The following is a 16388-nucleotide window of genomic DNA, read 5'->3' as shown; positions in this document are numbered from 1 at the left end:
ACCACCAAAATTTTTGAATATTTATCCTGATAAATATATTATCAAAAGTTTAAATACGTCAGGCCACTTACAGGGTGGGCTGCCCCTCCTAATCCTGCTGAGAGGGAAAAAACCCTCACAATTTTATTTCCTTTTTCTGACAGCCCATAACCTTTTCTGAAACCTAAAGACACAGCAAGCAAAATAGTTAGTCAGTAGGATTTTAACTCAAGCACTGCAGTAACTCAATAAAAGAAATATGGCATTGCTGAGTGGCAGCATTTTGCTACACTAAGAGACAGATGGGGAGGATATGCAATAATCTTGTCTAGGAAATGGCTATGATTCATAAATTTGGACTCCATGTGACAAATTATCTGACAGATTTCAAAACAGTGAGAAAAACTGGTGTCAGATTGAGATATTATCACATCTTAGTGTGAAGTCCAATGGCAGCTGGAATTATTGACCACATAACTACACCAAATTCCTATATTGTTACTGAACAAAAGTGTCAAAACTACTATGTAGATCAAAAGTGTGAAAAGAAATGAACCTATTTAAATTCAGAGTTGAGCTAAGACTGATGATATTTTTCTTAATTTGAAGTACCTAGCTCACACTTCCAGTTTAGGGGGCCAGTCATGCTCAGTGGTGAGCACCTGAAGAAGTCATAAGGATTTACCACATGCAGGGCAGACACAATTTCCCCTTTTTTTGTTTTGTTTTGTTTGTTTGTTTTTCCACTTCTAAGAGTGTCAAGTAATTGTAAAAGTGAAGCTTATGAGCATAAGCAATGACATTTCTTTGGCAGATGATCCAGACCTGCAAAAAATATTTCCACAGGGCACCAGAGAAATTACAACTCAGCCTGGTGTGAGAATCCAGTATCACCTTTACAACCTTGCTCCAACTCTTTTTTTTTTTTTTTCCAAATGAGAACCAGGAAGGATGAGGAAAATAACGGCTTCCTAGTATCACACATAAACCAAAACAGTCAAAGCATAGCATCCTTTGTCAGGAAATGAGATCCACTTTGGAACAGACACCTGTCCTGGACAATGCCGTCAGGAAGGACAAATATGTAACTTGGTTTGTCCTCCTCCTTCTCTAGGTGGTTTCCCACAGAGTTAGGAAGTCTCAGTCAAATCTCTTCACTCGGTTGAGAGGGATATACTTAATCATCTCAGCATTGCTTCAGCTACCCAGAAATCATTTTAAAGGGTAATTTCCAGTCCTTTCCAATGATCCACCCTTCCTCTGGCCTTGTTAACTACAGAAACTTGACAGTTCCCTTTCAGGCACTAGGACTGCAGCCTTTCAGACAAAATGTAGGAACTCCCAAGCACTCTGGGCACCAAGGCTGCCTGCTCACACCTCCCTGCTGCAAGGCACAGGAGCTGTCTCAGGGAGCTACTTCTTGCTTTCCAGACACCACAAGATGGGCACCAGCAAGTCCTCCAGTCTTCTCCTCTTTTTCACCCAATGTCCCACAACCCACACTCCTCCCAGGGCTGACTCTCAGGATCCCTTTATCCAACTTCAGGAGCATGGCCATCCAAATCCTGCTGGACCAAAGGAATCTCAGCCAGGATTTTTTTTTAAGGAAATGAACCAGCCCCACAGATGCCAAATGAACACTATGATCTCTTACTTCCAGTCATCAAGTCCTGCTATCCACAGCAAAATCTGAAAGTCACAGCTAAGCCTGAAGTTTAGTGAATCAAAGGGATGCTCAAGGGCAGTGATTACACACTCTCAGACCAGGTTCAAAGGGCAATAGTTTATCTGAATCCTACTGGCCCAAATACCTCCACAAAGATCCTTACAGACTCTAAACCATCCACTTTCACTTTTTCCTTTCATTGGGCTAGAAACACCCTGTGCCTTACATCCTCCTTGTACCCCCCAGAGTCTACTAATAATAAGACAGGTCTCTCACACCATCTGCTTGGGAGAAGAGGGCATCATAGGGTGGTTTCCATGCCCCAATTATTGGTAAAAAAGCAGAACACACTGCAAGTATGGATAAAGAAATATATCTGTATTTATCTCTGAAGGCAGAATCTCATCAGTGATCATATTTTAACATGAAATTAGCTGCAAACAAATGCCTAGTTGCTGCACTCTGCTGTGGCAAGAAGATCCTCAGAGACTTCACTGGAACTTTAACAGGTGGACACTGTTATGAAGTCTATGAACAGCCAGAGAGAGAGAGAAAAAATTATATTTATATATATATATATATATATACACATATATATATTCTTCAAAAATGAGCCATTTGATATTCTAATGGGGGGAGAGTTACACCAATTTCAAAAGAAAAAAACCCGGTTTTATTCAGAACTGGTTGGCAGCTTAGCTGCTCCTGCAGCTCCTCTTTTTTCACACTCAAGGAATAAAAACTGTTTTAGCAATTTTAGATTGCCTACTTCTAGAATTGTTCCATACCACATTAAAGACCTCATTCATTTCCCATTAGCACATTTTAGTTAAAATTAACACATAATCATTTTCAATGATCTGGCTTTCAGCATGTTTGTAAACAAAAAATTAATCTCAGAGGAAAAGCTTTGAAATTGTTAAAAGTCATTCTGACAGAACTAATCACTGAAAACACATTTTTACAATTTTCTAATTTATTTTTTAATATTAAGAGCACTGGGATTGTCAGTTGTACCACTCTTTCTTTAGGATGGCTTCCTTAAATAAGCAATTGATGCTGTTGTCCCCAAAACCTTTGGCAATGTGATAAATAAAGGGAAATTGAAGATCTCAGAATTCAATTGATTTTAAGAGGAACAGGAGACAACAAATACCAAAGGAAAACACAATGATCACCAACTTCAGTACCTGGAGAATCAGGCACAAGCAAACTTTCTCCTCATTCCCTGACAGAGAAATGACAGACATATTACTGTCATTTTTACTTGTGGGAGATTCAGTGCAGTAAGTAACAAAAAACTTGAATGTAGTTACAGGAGAACTTTAACCAGGGGCAAAAGAAAAAACTAAGGAAAAATCTGAAAGCTAAGAAGAAACATAATAAGAGGCATAGAACAAAGGGTAACAGGTTTTTTCAACTGTTGGGATGGTGACTTCAGTACACTTGTGGTGCTCACACAGCCAGCACAGTCTGTTCAGCTGTGTCAAAGAAGGAGCTAGATTCCAAACACAGGCAACTGGAAAACACTTCAGGTCATCTTTCAGCCTAAATGGCTTGAGTTATTTGCTCAAGTCAGTGTCAGTGCTACACTGTGGAGTAAAAGTTTTGGACTATTAAGTGTCTGATTAGAGATACTGTGTTCCAGAAAATTTCTACAGACCATGTTAGTTCTGACACCATGCTTATATACAGAGTTATATACAGAGTTCTCAGAATTTGATGTGATCTCTTCTCTTTGGTGCTGATTATTAGCTGTAGATGTCTCCAAAGGCTTTCCCTAATCAGGAATATATGTAGGGAATTAAAATGGAACCACTTTAATCAACTATGAAGTGCTGATATGAAACACTCCATACTGCTGACCATATAATTTCTAAGTTTGTAGAAACGTAAATAAATACTACAAAGTTACTGACAGACAAGCAATTTGATGGCTCTGTTTCACTTTAAAAAAAAAAAAAAGAGTTTAACAGGTTAAACCATAAATAATCTTCTAACATGCCTCATCAGTTTAATATTCTGGTAGTCTCACACGGCTGCACATAAAACATGAAGAAAAGCTGCATATGATCAAAAGAGGCTCATCTAGCTTAAAATATAGAGGACTAGGTGCTTTTGCAAGGAGGAAATCTTATGTTAAAAGACACTGTGCTTCATCAAAAAGCAAGCAGCTGGAGAGCTCTAAATCCCAGACACCTCATCTGACAGAAGTGCTGTACAGTATTGGATCCCACCCTGCTCCACCCACAGCCCTCCCTGCTCTTTGTGTTCTCCAATACAGTCGTGACACCAGACCTTGTAAAACTCTCTTCTCCGTCACTCAGCATGATCCACACTGTTTGACTTCTATATGTATGAATATCAACATTGATTTCTTGTACTTAACTTTTCTTCTTGTACTTACTTTTCTATCTCTACAAGGTGGGGACTAAACATTGCACAAAACCCATCACATTCAGAAAGTCCTAAACTTAACTTGTGTTAAACAACTCTGAAGGTAGAAGGTGAAGAAGCATACAAACATTCAAGATCTGAAACAAAGCATCACTTTTTGTTCAAAATTCTACTTTCCTTTCACGTCATGGCATTGTTAGTATAAGCACACCTGTAACTTTCAGTTAGTTTCACAAGTTTAGAAAATTGAATTTGTTACAATGAACCAAACACTCTGGAAAATGAAAGGTACATAGCTGTGGCATCTTTGGTCAACTATCTAGCAGCACTTGGACTCCTTGATGCTTGAGAGCCGCAAGCAGAATTGAGCTGTACTGGATGTTGCACTAACAGAGCAAAAGACAGTCTTTGCCCAAAAGGAGGAGACAGATATTAAAAGCATCAGCATTAGAAGTTTACAGTAACAACCAATTAAACTCCCTAACGAAGTAGTTGTGAAAAGTCCCAAGTGTTTCCAAAACAGAAGGATGACATCATTTCTTTCCATCCATCAGACAAGAAACACAAAAGATGTTTTCCGCTGCTGCTTTAGTACACTTGCCCTACTGCATGACCTTCTTCAGCACAGCATCCATCTTCCAAATTTTATGTGAAATTTTTACCTCTTTATACGCTATGCCTTCTGAACTCTGCACTTTTCAGGCAGCACTAAATGTATTTGCCGGGCATTCAGCCTCCATATGAATCTTCCCACAAATTTGCTAAAATTGAAGGAAAACTTTACTTTTGAAAACTATGATGTCATCTCCTTTTCCAGCAAGTGCCTTTTGCAGCCTACTTCAGCACATCCTTTCCATAATGCACAGTACGTCGCTTGCAGATGGTTTTGAGAACTGCTACTCAAAACTTTGATTTAGAAGACATCCCTTTAACACATCACATATATAGAAAATGGACATGCATAGCAAGGAATTGACTGTTGGCAGCATATGTACACATAAATCTCAAAACACGGCATCAGGGCGTTACTGGAAAGTAACTCTTCACTGCCAGTGAAGTTCCCTGCTGGTGGCAACGGTGTGCTGGCCACATGTGGGGAGACCAGGAGATGTGCATTACCGGGCTATGTCCCTTTTTCCCCACCGGTTCCCTTATTTTACCGAGCCTCTGGTGCAGGTTTCCCAGGAAGTTCTGGGCACCTGGCGCAGCGCGGGTGCCCCTCGGGGCGGCCACCCGAGCAGCACAGGACGCTCCGGGACCCGGCGGGGCTCCCCTCGGCATCCCGCGGCCGGTCAGCCCCGCGGGAGCGCGGTCACCCCGGCGGGCCGGGGCGCGCTGTCCCGAAGAGGGACCCCGAGGTGGGGCAGGCTCGCCGGGCGCAGTCCCGCCCACGGCCGGGAGCGCTCCCCGTGGCCAGGGGCTCAACCCCCGGCCCCCGCACCGCCCTCGCCCTGCTCCTCACCTCCAGACCTGCCCCAGCTGCAGGATGTGGACGAGCGACTGCAGGAGCCAGATGCAGAAGGCGCAGGACGCGGACCGGCCGCCGCCAGCGCGGGGACCGGCGGCGCCGCTGCCGGCGGCGTTGCTGCTGCTGTTGCTGCTGCTGTTGGTGGCGTTGCCCTTGCTGGCAGTGGACGCCTGTCTCTGCGGCGTGCTGGGGCGAGCGGCGTCGATGTCCGCGGCCGCGGAGCCGCTGCTCACCAGCAGCTTGCTCTCGGCGGCGGGGCAGTGCCCGGCGGCGGCGGCGGCGCTGTCCTCGGTGCTGAAGTCGTGCGCGAACCAGCGGAAGCTGAAGACCTGCACGGAGAGGGAGCCCAGCAGCACGAAGAACAGCGTGAGCCCGAACCACCAGCGCTGGCCCCGCAGGTAGTAGTCGACCGCCAGCCAGATGTCGGTGCCCACGTCCGCGAAGTACACGGCCAGGGCGGCCAGGATCCAGAGGCAGTCCCACAGCGAGTAGCGCCGCTGCTCCCTGCCCAGCCGCAGGCACAAGGAGGACGAGCCCCCGCCCGAGCCCCGGGAGCCCCCGCCACCGCCCCCTCCGCCGTCTCCTCCTCTGCCGCCGCTGCAGCAGCAGCAGCAGCACCGGGAGCCGCCGCCCGAGCCGTCCCCGCCGCCGCCGCTGCAGCACCCGCCCCCGGGCGCCTCATCGTCGTCGCTGCCGCCGCCCGGCCCGGCTCCGGCGGGCAGCCCCGGGGCCAGCGCCTGCACGGAGCCCGAGTGTTCGGAGTTCTGCAGCGGCGTGAACGCCACCTCGCCGCCCTTCTTCATCTTCCGCCGCCCGTCCGACTTCGCGGCCATGATGCCTCCCTCAGCCCCGCTGGAGAGCGAGCGGGAGCAGCGAGCGCTCCTTTATCCCGCGCCTCCTCCTGCTCCTCCTCCTCCGCCTCCTGACTCCTGCCTCCCGCCCTCCGCCGCCGCGGACCCGCCGCTCCCCGCGTCCCCTGTCCCCGCTCCGCGCCGGGCTGCGCGCCCGCGGGCGGCTCCTCCGCGGCGGCCGCGTCCGCAGCGCCGCCTGTCTGCGGGGAGCCGCGCTCAGCCCGCCCGCCCCGCCGCCGCCTCCGCGGGGGCCGCCGGTGCCGGGGCCGCCGCCGCGCTCTGCTCGAGCCGGGAGCAGGCAGGGCTGCGCTGCCCGGAGCAGCGCATCCCGCACCCGCCTCCCCGCCCGCCTCCGCCCGCACCCGCCGCCGCCACCACCCAGCTGACTGACGCCGGGAAAGAGGATGACCTCATCCCTCTTCCCTCGCTGCCACCGCCCCCCGCCCGGCACCGGCACCGGCACTGGCGCAGGGGCGGGGAAGGGGGCGCTCGGCGGCCGGGAGGGGAGGGCGCGGCGCTGCCCCAAGGGTGCGGAGCGCGGCCCTGCGGCGGCGGGGGGAGGCGGTGTCTCGGCTGCCCGGCCCAGGGAAGTGGGCACGGCGGCGGCGAGGCAGCGGGTCGGCGGGGAGAGGTGGGGTGTGGCCGGCGCCCCGGAGGCTGGGGCCGTGGGAGCGGGGGGTCGCGGCGCTGCCGCCGGCTCCGCTGCCGCTCTCCGGTGTCCTCCGAACAGTTTGGGTTGCGTCTGCCCCGCCGGCGCGGGAGTGGAGTGGCGGAACGCGGGTGGATGCGGACGGGGCGGCCAGGAGGGCGGGGGTCCCCCCGGGCTTCTCCCTGCGAGCGGGCATCCTCGGACTGGGGGGAGCCGCCGCTGCTGCAGCCCCGGCGCGGTGACTGGGGGCAGCTGGGGGCGGCGATGCCCCGCCGTGACCGGCCCGCACCGCGGAGCCGCGCTGAGCGCCCGGCACGGCCCGTCCCGCGCGGGGCGGCGGCCGCGCTCCCGACTGTCCCGGCCGTCCCGGCTGTCCCGTAGGAAGCGCTGCCGACGCTCCCCTAACTTTGTGAAACGCTGCTGCGAGATGCAGTTCTCGGGCTGTGCCGTGACTCACGCTGCCTCAGAGGCGTTCGGGGGAAGGTGAGGAGACACCGTTTTATTCCGCCACCTGGAGAAATCGTATTTTAGGCGTAAAATTCACCAGGCGAACTCACGACGCCTTTCATCGCTCCCCGCCCCTTTCCTCGCAGCCCCGGCTGCTCAGAGAGTGCGGTCGCTCGCTCCTCAGAGCTCACCCGGGTGTTTCGGTAGCAGAGCTGGCTCCGCCGGCAGTTCCCAGCAGCCGTCCCGGGCGGAGCCGGAGCCACTCTCCACCGCAGAACACCGACTGCTCTGGGCAGCCATCGCCCTCGCAGCCCGGCGGGGAACAGAAGTGAACGGTGGCCACCCGGTCACGGGAGGCCACCAGCGTCTCCGAGAGTCACACGGGAATCACAGGGCTCGGGCTGCTGGCGGGGTGGGGGCGCATTTACCGCCCACCCTTGGCCCTTCTGCCCTCTCTGTCCTGCTGCATCTTCAGCCATACGGGATGAACAACTAATTGACCTCTTCACCTTTTTAATTTTTTTTCTTTTTTTAAGCCTCTGGAATATTTTATGAGCATGCCCTCTCCTTTCTTAAAATAGAGCAGTGAGTTCGTTCAACCACGTTGCTGGAATATCTTAATAGGAGTGGCAGTGAGACTGATAGGGTAGTGTTACATTAAGCTCTGTGACTAAATATAGTCCCTTTAACTTCATTAATTAAACAGAAGTCATATGGACAGCTGAGAAATCTGCCTTCTAACTCTTAAATGTACATGGTAAGTATAAAATTGCCTTTAGGAAATTAGCTTTTACTGATATATACCCCAGATTTCAAGAAAAGACTGCAGCATGCATTACAATATTCAAAGTGCTGAGCACACAAGAATCAAACTTTGGAAGGTGAAAAGCACACATGAAACTACTTTGACTAGTTATTTTGCATGTTATCACACAAGAGCCTTTTAATTACATTGTCACGTAATGGTTCTTAATACACATTTGCTATGCAGTCTCTGTTACAATGGTATAACTGTGCTCTATTCCTTTTGGAACCCTGTATTTTGTTCTCATTACAATCCACATGATCTTTCTTGCCTGAGACTTGTAACACAAATCGCTTCTTTCTCAAGATATCTTTTAATAATTCAGTCAGCACCTATATATAATACAATATAATCACTTAAGGTCCCTTTCAACCCAAACCATTCTATGACTCATTCTATTATTCCAGGATTACCTTGTGAGCAGAGAAGGTGCTTAATGATAAAGCTACTTTAGCTGCAAGTTTGTGGTTTATAACCAAGTTTTCAGTGTTACACTCTCATAGAATGGTTTGGGTTTGAAGGGACTTTAAAGTCATTCAGTTCCAATCCCCTGCTGTGGCCAGGGACACCTTCCACTTGATTAGGTTGTTCAAAGTCCCATCCAAACTGTACTTGAACACCACCAGGGATGGGGCCTCCCCAGATTTTCTGGGGGACAATCTTTTCTGGTGCCTCACCTCCCTCACAGTAATCAGCTTTTTCCCCTGACATCTAATCTAAACCTCCCTCTTTCAGTTTGAAGCCATTGCCACTTGTCCTATCACTACATGCCCTTGCAAAAAGTCCCTCTCCAGCTTTCTTGTAGACCCATTCAGGTAGTGGAAGGTGCTATAATGTTTCCCCAGAGCCTTCTTATAGTTATGTCTTCAATAAAATGGTTTAGTGTACACTTTAAGTTACTTTAATTTAGTCTGTTTGACATAGACAGGTCTAAAAGATGCCACAAACTTATAATGGAAGTTATAGTGTGATACATGAGTGGCAGTAGGGGAACAACTGTGCTCCTAGAGCTGAAATCCTAACCTAAATTACTTGGACTGCAGGTGGGGTAAGAGAGTAACTCAAAGGTGTCAGATTTAAGAAGGAGAGAATAAAATGGAGGAGATCAAGGTCCAACATACTAAAAGGGCAGAAGGTGGCTCTGAGCAATTCAGGAGATATTTAAGAACATAAATGGCATCAGTCTCACTGTACATCATGTTCGGAAGTCATGGGATTCTGCTTAAGGCTACTCCACTGCTCGCCATTGGAAAAGGTAACTGCTGGGGCCACGTGGCCCTACATCCTCCCCTCCCTGCTCCATCTGTGGCCCATCTTCCAGGAAAATTTCAGTTCACTCCAATGGGCTCAGACCTGTAAATCTCAAGTGTGTTCAGTTTGCAAGACAATTTGATGGGGTGGAGGGGACAGCTTTGCACTTTTCTATATGTTTACATCCCTCTCCTCTCCTCTCCTCTCCTCTCCTCTCCTCTCCTCTCCTCTCCTCTCCTCTCCTCTCCTCTCCTCTCCTCTCCTCTCCTCTCCTCTCCTCTCCTCTCCTCTCCTCTCCTCTCCTCTCCTCTCCTCTCCTCTCCTCTCCTCTCCTCTCCTCTCCTCTCCTCTCCTCTCCTCTCCTCTCCTCTCCTCTCCTCTCCTCTCCTCTCCTCTCCTCTCCTCTCCTCTCCTCTCCTCTCCTCTCCTCTCCTCTCCTCTCCTCTCCTCTCCTCTTTTTGCTTCTTTTTGTTGGTTAGGTTTGCTCTGTTTGGATTCAGTTACCATTGCATTTGAGAAGGAAATAATATTCCTTCACACTGATTTTCATGTTAACAATGGCTGTTTGTTACAAGAAAGGCAGTGCGATAGATGAACATTTAAACTTAAATTAAAGGCTGTTTGATACTTGATAAGAGGAATGTCTTCTGGTTTGTTTTCTCACTTTAAAGATAACAAATGAAAAGGATCCATAGTAGTAATAATAATAATAATAATTATAATCATAATAACAACAACAGAACCAAATTTCCTCTGTTAGACTGGCATAACTTCTGTGGAGCTGTATCAAGGCCAGAAGTGTTTGTATACACACAGTGTACAAACCAGCATGCATTCAGCAAGCCAATGTTGTTACTAAACCTCAGAAATTATTAATTACAAAATATAATTGAAGGACAAAAATGAGATCGCAGACATAAATACATATTTCATAAACCAAGTACAGACAACCAAGTACATTCATTTCTCATGTAAATCTAGTTTTTCTCTGAAGGAGATTTTATTCATGGCTTTCTTTATCTCCTCCTTTCTTTAAAGAAAATATTTTTATGGGTATCATTGGTTTTGCTTTGTTCTGAGTTACAGCTGTTTCCCTTTTTTGCCCTTTAGAATCTTGTTCTACTTTAGGAATACTTTTTTTGCGTGTATATGTCCTTCTGTTTTTTCACTGTAGACCATTATCAACTCAAACCTAAATGTCCAGGAAACAAGTTTCCAATCCTCTTATCTTTATTCTAAAGTATTTTTCAGTCTTTCACATTGTAACAATTGGTTTTTTCCATCTCTTCTCTAGCTGTGTTCTACAGACTTCCTTTTCAAAATACACTTAAACTTTTGCTTGTAAACCTCTCATTTTGCCATTAGAATATCATTATTCTCTAAGGTCCAATAAATTTTTGCCTGCATCCTTCAAAATGATTCCAAAATCTGTTTTCTTTCGTTTGGCAGTACTTTTGGCAATTTTAGTTTAGTGCTTTAGTTTCTGCACTTCCTTCTAGTTCAGACCAACTGAAGCATTAGAACAAGCTCATTGTACCTGGATTTGACACCCTCTGGAAGCATTCTGGCACAAAAGCATGCCTTTCTTGCTCTGGTCAGTCCTTTAGGGAGTAGTTCTGCATCAAGGAGTTGTGCATAATCCTGCTGTCCTGGCAGGGCTTGCAATACTGAGCAGAGCTCCTGAGCAGCCCCTCTTAGAAACAAAGGAAGTCCTAAGTCATAAGAGTTCCCTGGTGATATTTCCTTCCTTCCTTCCTTCCTTCCTTCCTTCCTTCCTTCCTTCCTTCCTTCCTTCCTTCCTTCCTTCCTTCCTTCCTTCCTTCCTTCCTTCCTTCCTTCCTTCCTTCCTTCCTTCCTTCCTTCCTTCCTTCCTTCCTTCCTTCCTTCCTTCCTTCCTTCCTTCCTTCCTTCCTTCCTTCCTTCCTTCCTTCCTTCCTTCCTTCCTTCCTTCCTTCCTTCCTTACTTCCTTCCTTCCTTCCTTCATTCCTTCCTCCCTTCCTCCCTTCCTCCCTTCCTACCTTCCTTCCTTCCTTCCTTGAATCCTTCCTTCCTTCCCTCCCTCCTTCCTTCCTTCCTTCCTTCCTTCCTTCCTTCCTTCCTTCCTTCCTTCCTTCCTTCCTTCCTTCCTTCCTTCCTTCCTTCCTTCCTTCCTTCCTTCCTTCCTTCCTTCCTTCCTTCCTTCCTTCCTTCCTTCCTTCCTTCCCTCCTTCCCTCCTTCCCTCCTTCCTTCCTTCCTTCCTTCCTTCCTTCCTTCCTTCCTTCCTTCCTTCCTTCCTTCCTTCCTTCCTTCCTTCCTTCCTTCCTTCCTTCCTTCCTTCCTTCCTTCCTTCCTTCCTTCCTTCCCTCCTCTCCCAAAGGCACCTATTGCCTTTTCCTGCGCCGTGCTTCCCTCTGCCTAGATGTGTTTGACACAAAACTGGATTGACCTGAGGGAGAATCTGACGAACATTTATTTTCTCATTCACTCAGTCAGAACATAGTCTCACTCCTATGTCTTCCATACAACAGGTTTTAACTATTTTTCCATGTTAAAACAGTGCCCTCAGGCACAGATGCACATGAAATCAGTTTCTTTAGGAGCATCAAGTAAGATCAATTCTCCAAGATGTTCCTAGGTTTTAGGTATTTTCAATAGATTCATGTTTAAACTATACACACAGGTGTCAGTGGAAGTTGCAATATAGGCTGTATGTTTAACATTTATGCACTAAAATCTTAATTGTCTTTTTGCCCAACTAGCTTCATTCAAGCAGGCACGTGCCACTGTATGCTCTGATACCTGAGATACTTCATTGCAAAGGGATGAATCGAGTATCTCCATATGTTAGCCCCATTTTGCAATTGCAAATAATACTCTGGAAGGTTCCCTGGCTTCTGAAATTACTTTGCTTTATAACACCCTGATATTGATATTGGTATTTGGTACACCTTAGACTCTTTTCTGTAGCATGCTCAGGTTCATGTCAAAATGCCAACACTCACACCCACACCACATGAGATCTCAAAGAAAGAGACCCAGTGTTGTGGGGTTCTTAGGCGTACACTTAAATGAAGGAAGACTATAAATCAGAACAATGGGAATGCTTATTATATCCTTATTGTTTAGAAAAACACATTTTAGGCACATACTTAAATTTCACAGCGTATTGTGGCTGTGGTTTGTTTTATTGTATTTCCAAAATGTCTAAACATTAGAAACATATAAATAGATTCAACTTTACACTCGAGATAGATAGATAGATAGATTCCAGGTTTAAGCAGACAGACAATAGCCATGCTTTGAAGATAGCATATGGATTTTTAAATTAGCTATGAAAGAAGAAGTTATTTCTTGGGATTTTTTTAAGATTTTAACTCAGATTTTCTTGAATTTACACTTATTATTTAGAAATAGATGTTAGTCACCTTTTAAGTTCCTTCATAGCATGTATTTAAATAGATAATGACAGATAGACATAAATATACAAGGAATGATAGCAGAAGACAGAAATACAGGAAGACAGTAAGGAAGCAAGCTTGCTTCACTTTGTTCAACCTTGTACAATGCTGACAACTCTTTTGCTGCTATTGTGCATGCAAAAACCAACCTACTACCATGCATATCGCATTTTATGATAAATGGGAAAAGCATTTATAGAATGCCTAAGGAAATTTTAGGTGCCTTCTGACAATGTAAGATGTAATTAAGAATTTTCAAAAATTTGAAAAGAAAATTAAAAGTCCCGTTTCCTTTCCCTTTCTTGATTCACTGTTTTAAATTAATTTAGGTCAAACAAAAGAAAGAGCTTTAGCCACAGCACAGGAAGTTGTGACATTACTTTGCACTGCTAAGAACAGGGGATTTAATGAACTTTTCCAGTCTACTGCCTTTCTTCATGGAGAAGTGCAAAGGACCATGTGAGCAGAGATTGTTTATATTTGCTAAGACATTTATAAATACTAACAATGAAGGACTAGATAGCATTCATCCAAGATGTCTAAAGGAACTCAAAGGAGCACTTGATACTTCCTTTTTTCTTACTCTCATACCATTTCCACAACTGACAAACTACAGGATGGATAGATGCAATACAACTGCTCATATGTACTTCAAAGGAAGGAATCCTTTCTTATGTATGATGAGTTTCAGAAAACAGTACTTGGAGTTGCTGGGAGAATATTAAATGGTCCAGTGAGACCAGAATGGTCCAATGAGTCAGAGCATGATTATATTTTTTTCAAAATATAGCAGCAAAAGAAACTGAGACACTTAAAGGACAGAAATGTATCATCTAGATCAGCTTAATAATAGACATATAACAGCACATCAGGAAAGGTGGATGAGGATAAAAGATAGAATTAACTGGACTCTCATGGACCTTTTCAGACTCAGTTTTGTTTAAGAGTCTATGATATGGTGTACAGGGTAAGTGTTTTAGCACCTAACTTCAGGCTTTGTCTGCAGTGCATAACCAAATGTTTAATAACAATAGCAGCAAAATCTTCTAGCCTGCCTCCATTCACAGATCTTCAGTTAGGTTGCAACAGAGAGAGGTGATAGAAGTCAGACCCTTCTCTCCACTGCAGCCTTGCCTTCTCCAGCTGTTTGAGTTACCTCATTGCTCCTTCCAAGACTTCTTTGTGTGTCAGGTTCCTGGATTACTTGTTGACCCAGGCAGTCTGTTTGCCATGCTACATCTCTGTTCCCCATGAAAGCATCAGTAGTGTCAGTATCTGCCCAGGCTCTCCACAGGCAGGGCAGGGTGTTGGGAGGAAAAAAAGCAAGGCAGCACCCTTGCTGTGTAGGAACAGCAGAGTGCACATGAGGAGGCACCTTTGTAATGTCCCTGTCTTTGGCCAACAATTTTTCCAAAAATCATCCCACTGGCAAGGGACAGAGATTAAGTGACTTCTGTGCCAAACACAGCACACATCAGTGTAGACCATGTGGAAGAAGCACGTTTGGGATTTGGCACTACCCACAAGCTAAATATGCTAACTGGCATGTCTTCCAAGCAAGACCTGAGCAGGGGTTTATATGGCATTTCACATTTTCTTATCTAAGTGTAATCCCCTGGTATTGTGTGCTGCAATCACCCATAATGCTCTTGAAATGAAACCCTCTGCACTGCTGGTTAGAGACGATGTGAAAGGGTTAGAGAGCTGTATACACAGCTCTGGATCCAGGGAAGCAAATCCAAAACCTGATTTGGACACTGGATAGGTAGAGAAAATAATTTTCAAGTATGGAAGGCAGCTGCAGAAGAAGGGTATCCACTGTTAGTGAAGAAAAACAGATTAGGAAGGCATTATTTACACTTGATAAATCAGAAATGGCATCAAAGAGAGCTAGCATTACAAACTATTAATGAAACACATAATAATGAAACAAATCACATAATAGATCACAAAGAAGTGATTCAGTGTAATGAATATTGATACCAAGTAAGTGAACTGTGGGCTCTGGGGATACTATTTCAAATCCATTCCACTGAGTGTGGTAGCAGTGTGAGCAGAAAAATTAAAAAAGAATTTGAGTGTTCCATTGCTCACACTGACCACATCCACAGCTTAAAATAGTTGCCCTTTTGATGACATAGGTAGATAAAAATTGTATTAAAAAGTTATATTACCTACCGAGGCCAATGTAGGCATCTATTATTTTTTCTTGTGTCTAAGTAACTGAGATCTCATCACCCATGCAGATGACAGCCAACTGTCCTAATTTCATAGAACAGTGTGAGTAAATAAACTTTAAACATATTAAAAAGACAACCAGACAATTTTTTATCATCACAGATTACAAACTCATTTATTTCTTATAATTATAGGAAGCCCATTGCTGGTACAGAACATGGTAGTGTCTTGAGGGTGAAACAAGTCTAAATTTCGTATCTTCAGAAAGATTTTAGATTTTGGAGGTACAAAAGGTGAAGTCTTGTCTTAAGAGAGGGATGCCTAATATAGCTTATACAAAATATTTGTATTTTGATCATACACATGAAACTTCAGGTGGTGTGCAGGTCCTGATTTAATTTCAGACCTGTCTGTATCCTAAATCCTTCCTGAGCCAATTCTGGTAATATAAAAGCTTACCAAATCAAACATAAATTTGTGCATTTATAGCTAAAATGTATAGCAATTTTTTTTCGTACATCTGCAAAAATAATTTGGCCTTATTTTTGTTTTTCTCTGACATAAAGGCATTCACACAAGTAGCACTGGAAGGCTGGTTTGATAGCTAAGGAGAGGCACTGCAAAAATCATCAAGCTGAGCAGGGAGCTGCCTAAGCCTGCCTAAGCTATTGCAGTGTTACTGATAACAGCCTCTCTTAAGAGACCCTTTGGATCTAAAGGTTCTCAGCTGAGGTTCTGGCTCAGCTACAAGATTTTACAATCACATGTCAGTGAGAGGCTTACCGAAACAGGGTGAACTTATGAATAACAAGATCTTTATTACGCTCTGTTGTGGTCTTAAGAGAAGCAATAGTAAGGCTGAGAGGTTGTGCAGTTTGTTTGGAAAATTATTTTGAGAAAATCTAAATTTTAGTAAATGTTGAAAAGTTAAAAAAAATTCATCAAATTAACACATACTGACAGATTTGAAATTAGCTAAATTTAGCTTACCCTCAAATCATTACTGAAACAAAAATATTTGAGTATATTTCTACATATGTCTACCATTATGATTGCTCAGTTCAAGTCCACAGAGCAATGTTACAGATTTAAGCCTCTGATATTTAAATTTCTGTCATGCAAAGTTTTTGAGCATCTATAATATGATCAGAGTTCTGTGTTCACATTAGACGTATTTAATTTACTGTGATTTTTTAATGCACTGTGACTTTTCTTTGCAATAATTACAATGCTTTCGGAATTATAAAAGGCAAGTAAA

At 45.2% G+C, this 16388-nt stretch overlaps 1 protein-coding gene across 1 annotated transcript in view; it reads right to left on the bottom strand.

Annotated features, from left to right (window-relative positions):
- Positions 1 to 6448, bottom strand: part of XKR4 (XK related 4) — a 214643-nt gene extending 208195 nt beyond the window's left edge. The window contains exon 1 of the mRNA XM_033065493.1: positions 5505 to 6448. Coding sequence (XP_032921384.1) covers positions 5505 to 6343 — 839 coding nt within the window. The 5' untranslated portion in view covers positions 6344 to 6448. The remainder of the gene's footprint in view (positions 1 to 5504) is intronic.
- Between the last annotated feature and the right edge of the window lie 9940 nt (positions 6449 to 16388).

The sequence above is a fragment of the Catharus ustulatus genome, chromosome 1, assembly GCF_009819885.2.
Source record: "Catharus ustulatus isolate bCatUst1 chromosome 1, bCatUst1.pri.v2, whole genome shotgun sequence".
Lineage (NCBI taxonomy): Eukaryota > Metazoa > Chordata > Aves > Passeriformes > Turdidae > Catharus > Catharus ustulatus.
Note: the sequence above shows the minus strand (reverse complement) of the source record. Positions and strands in the feature narration are given on the sequence as shown.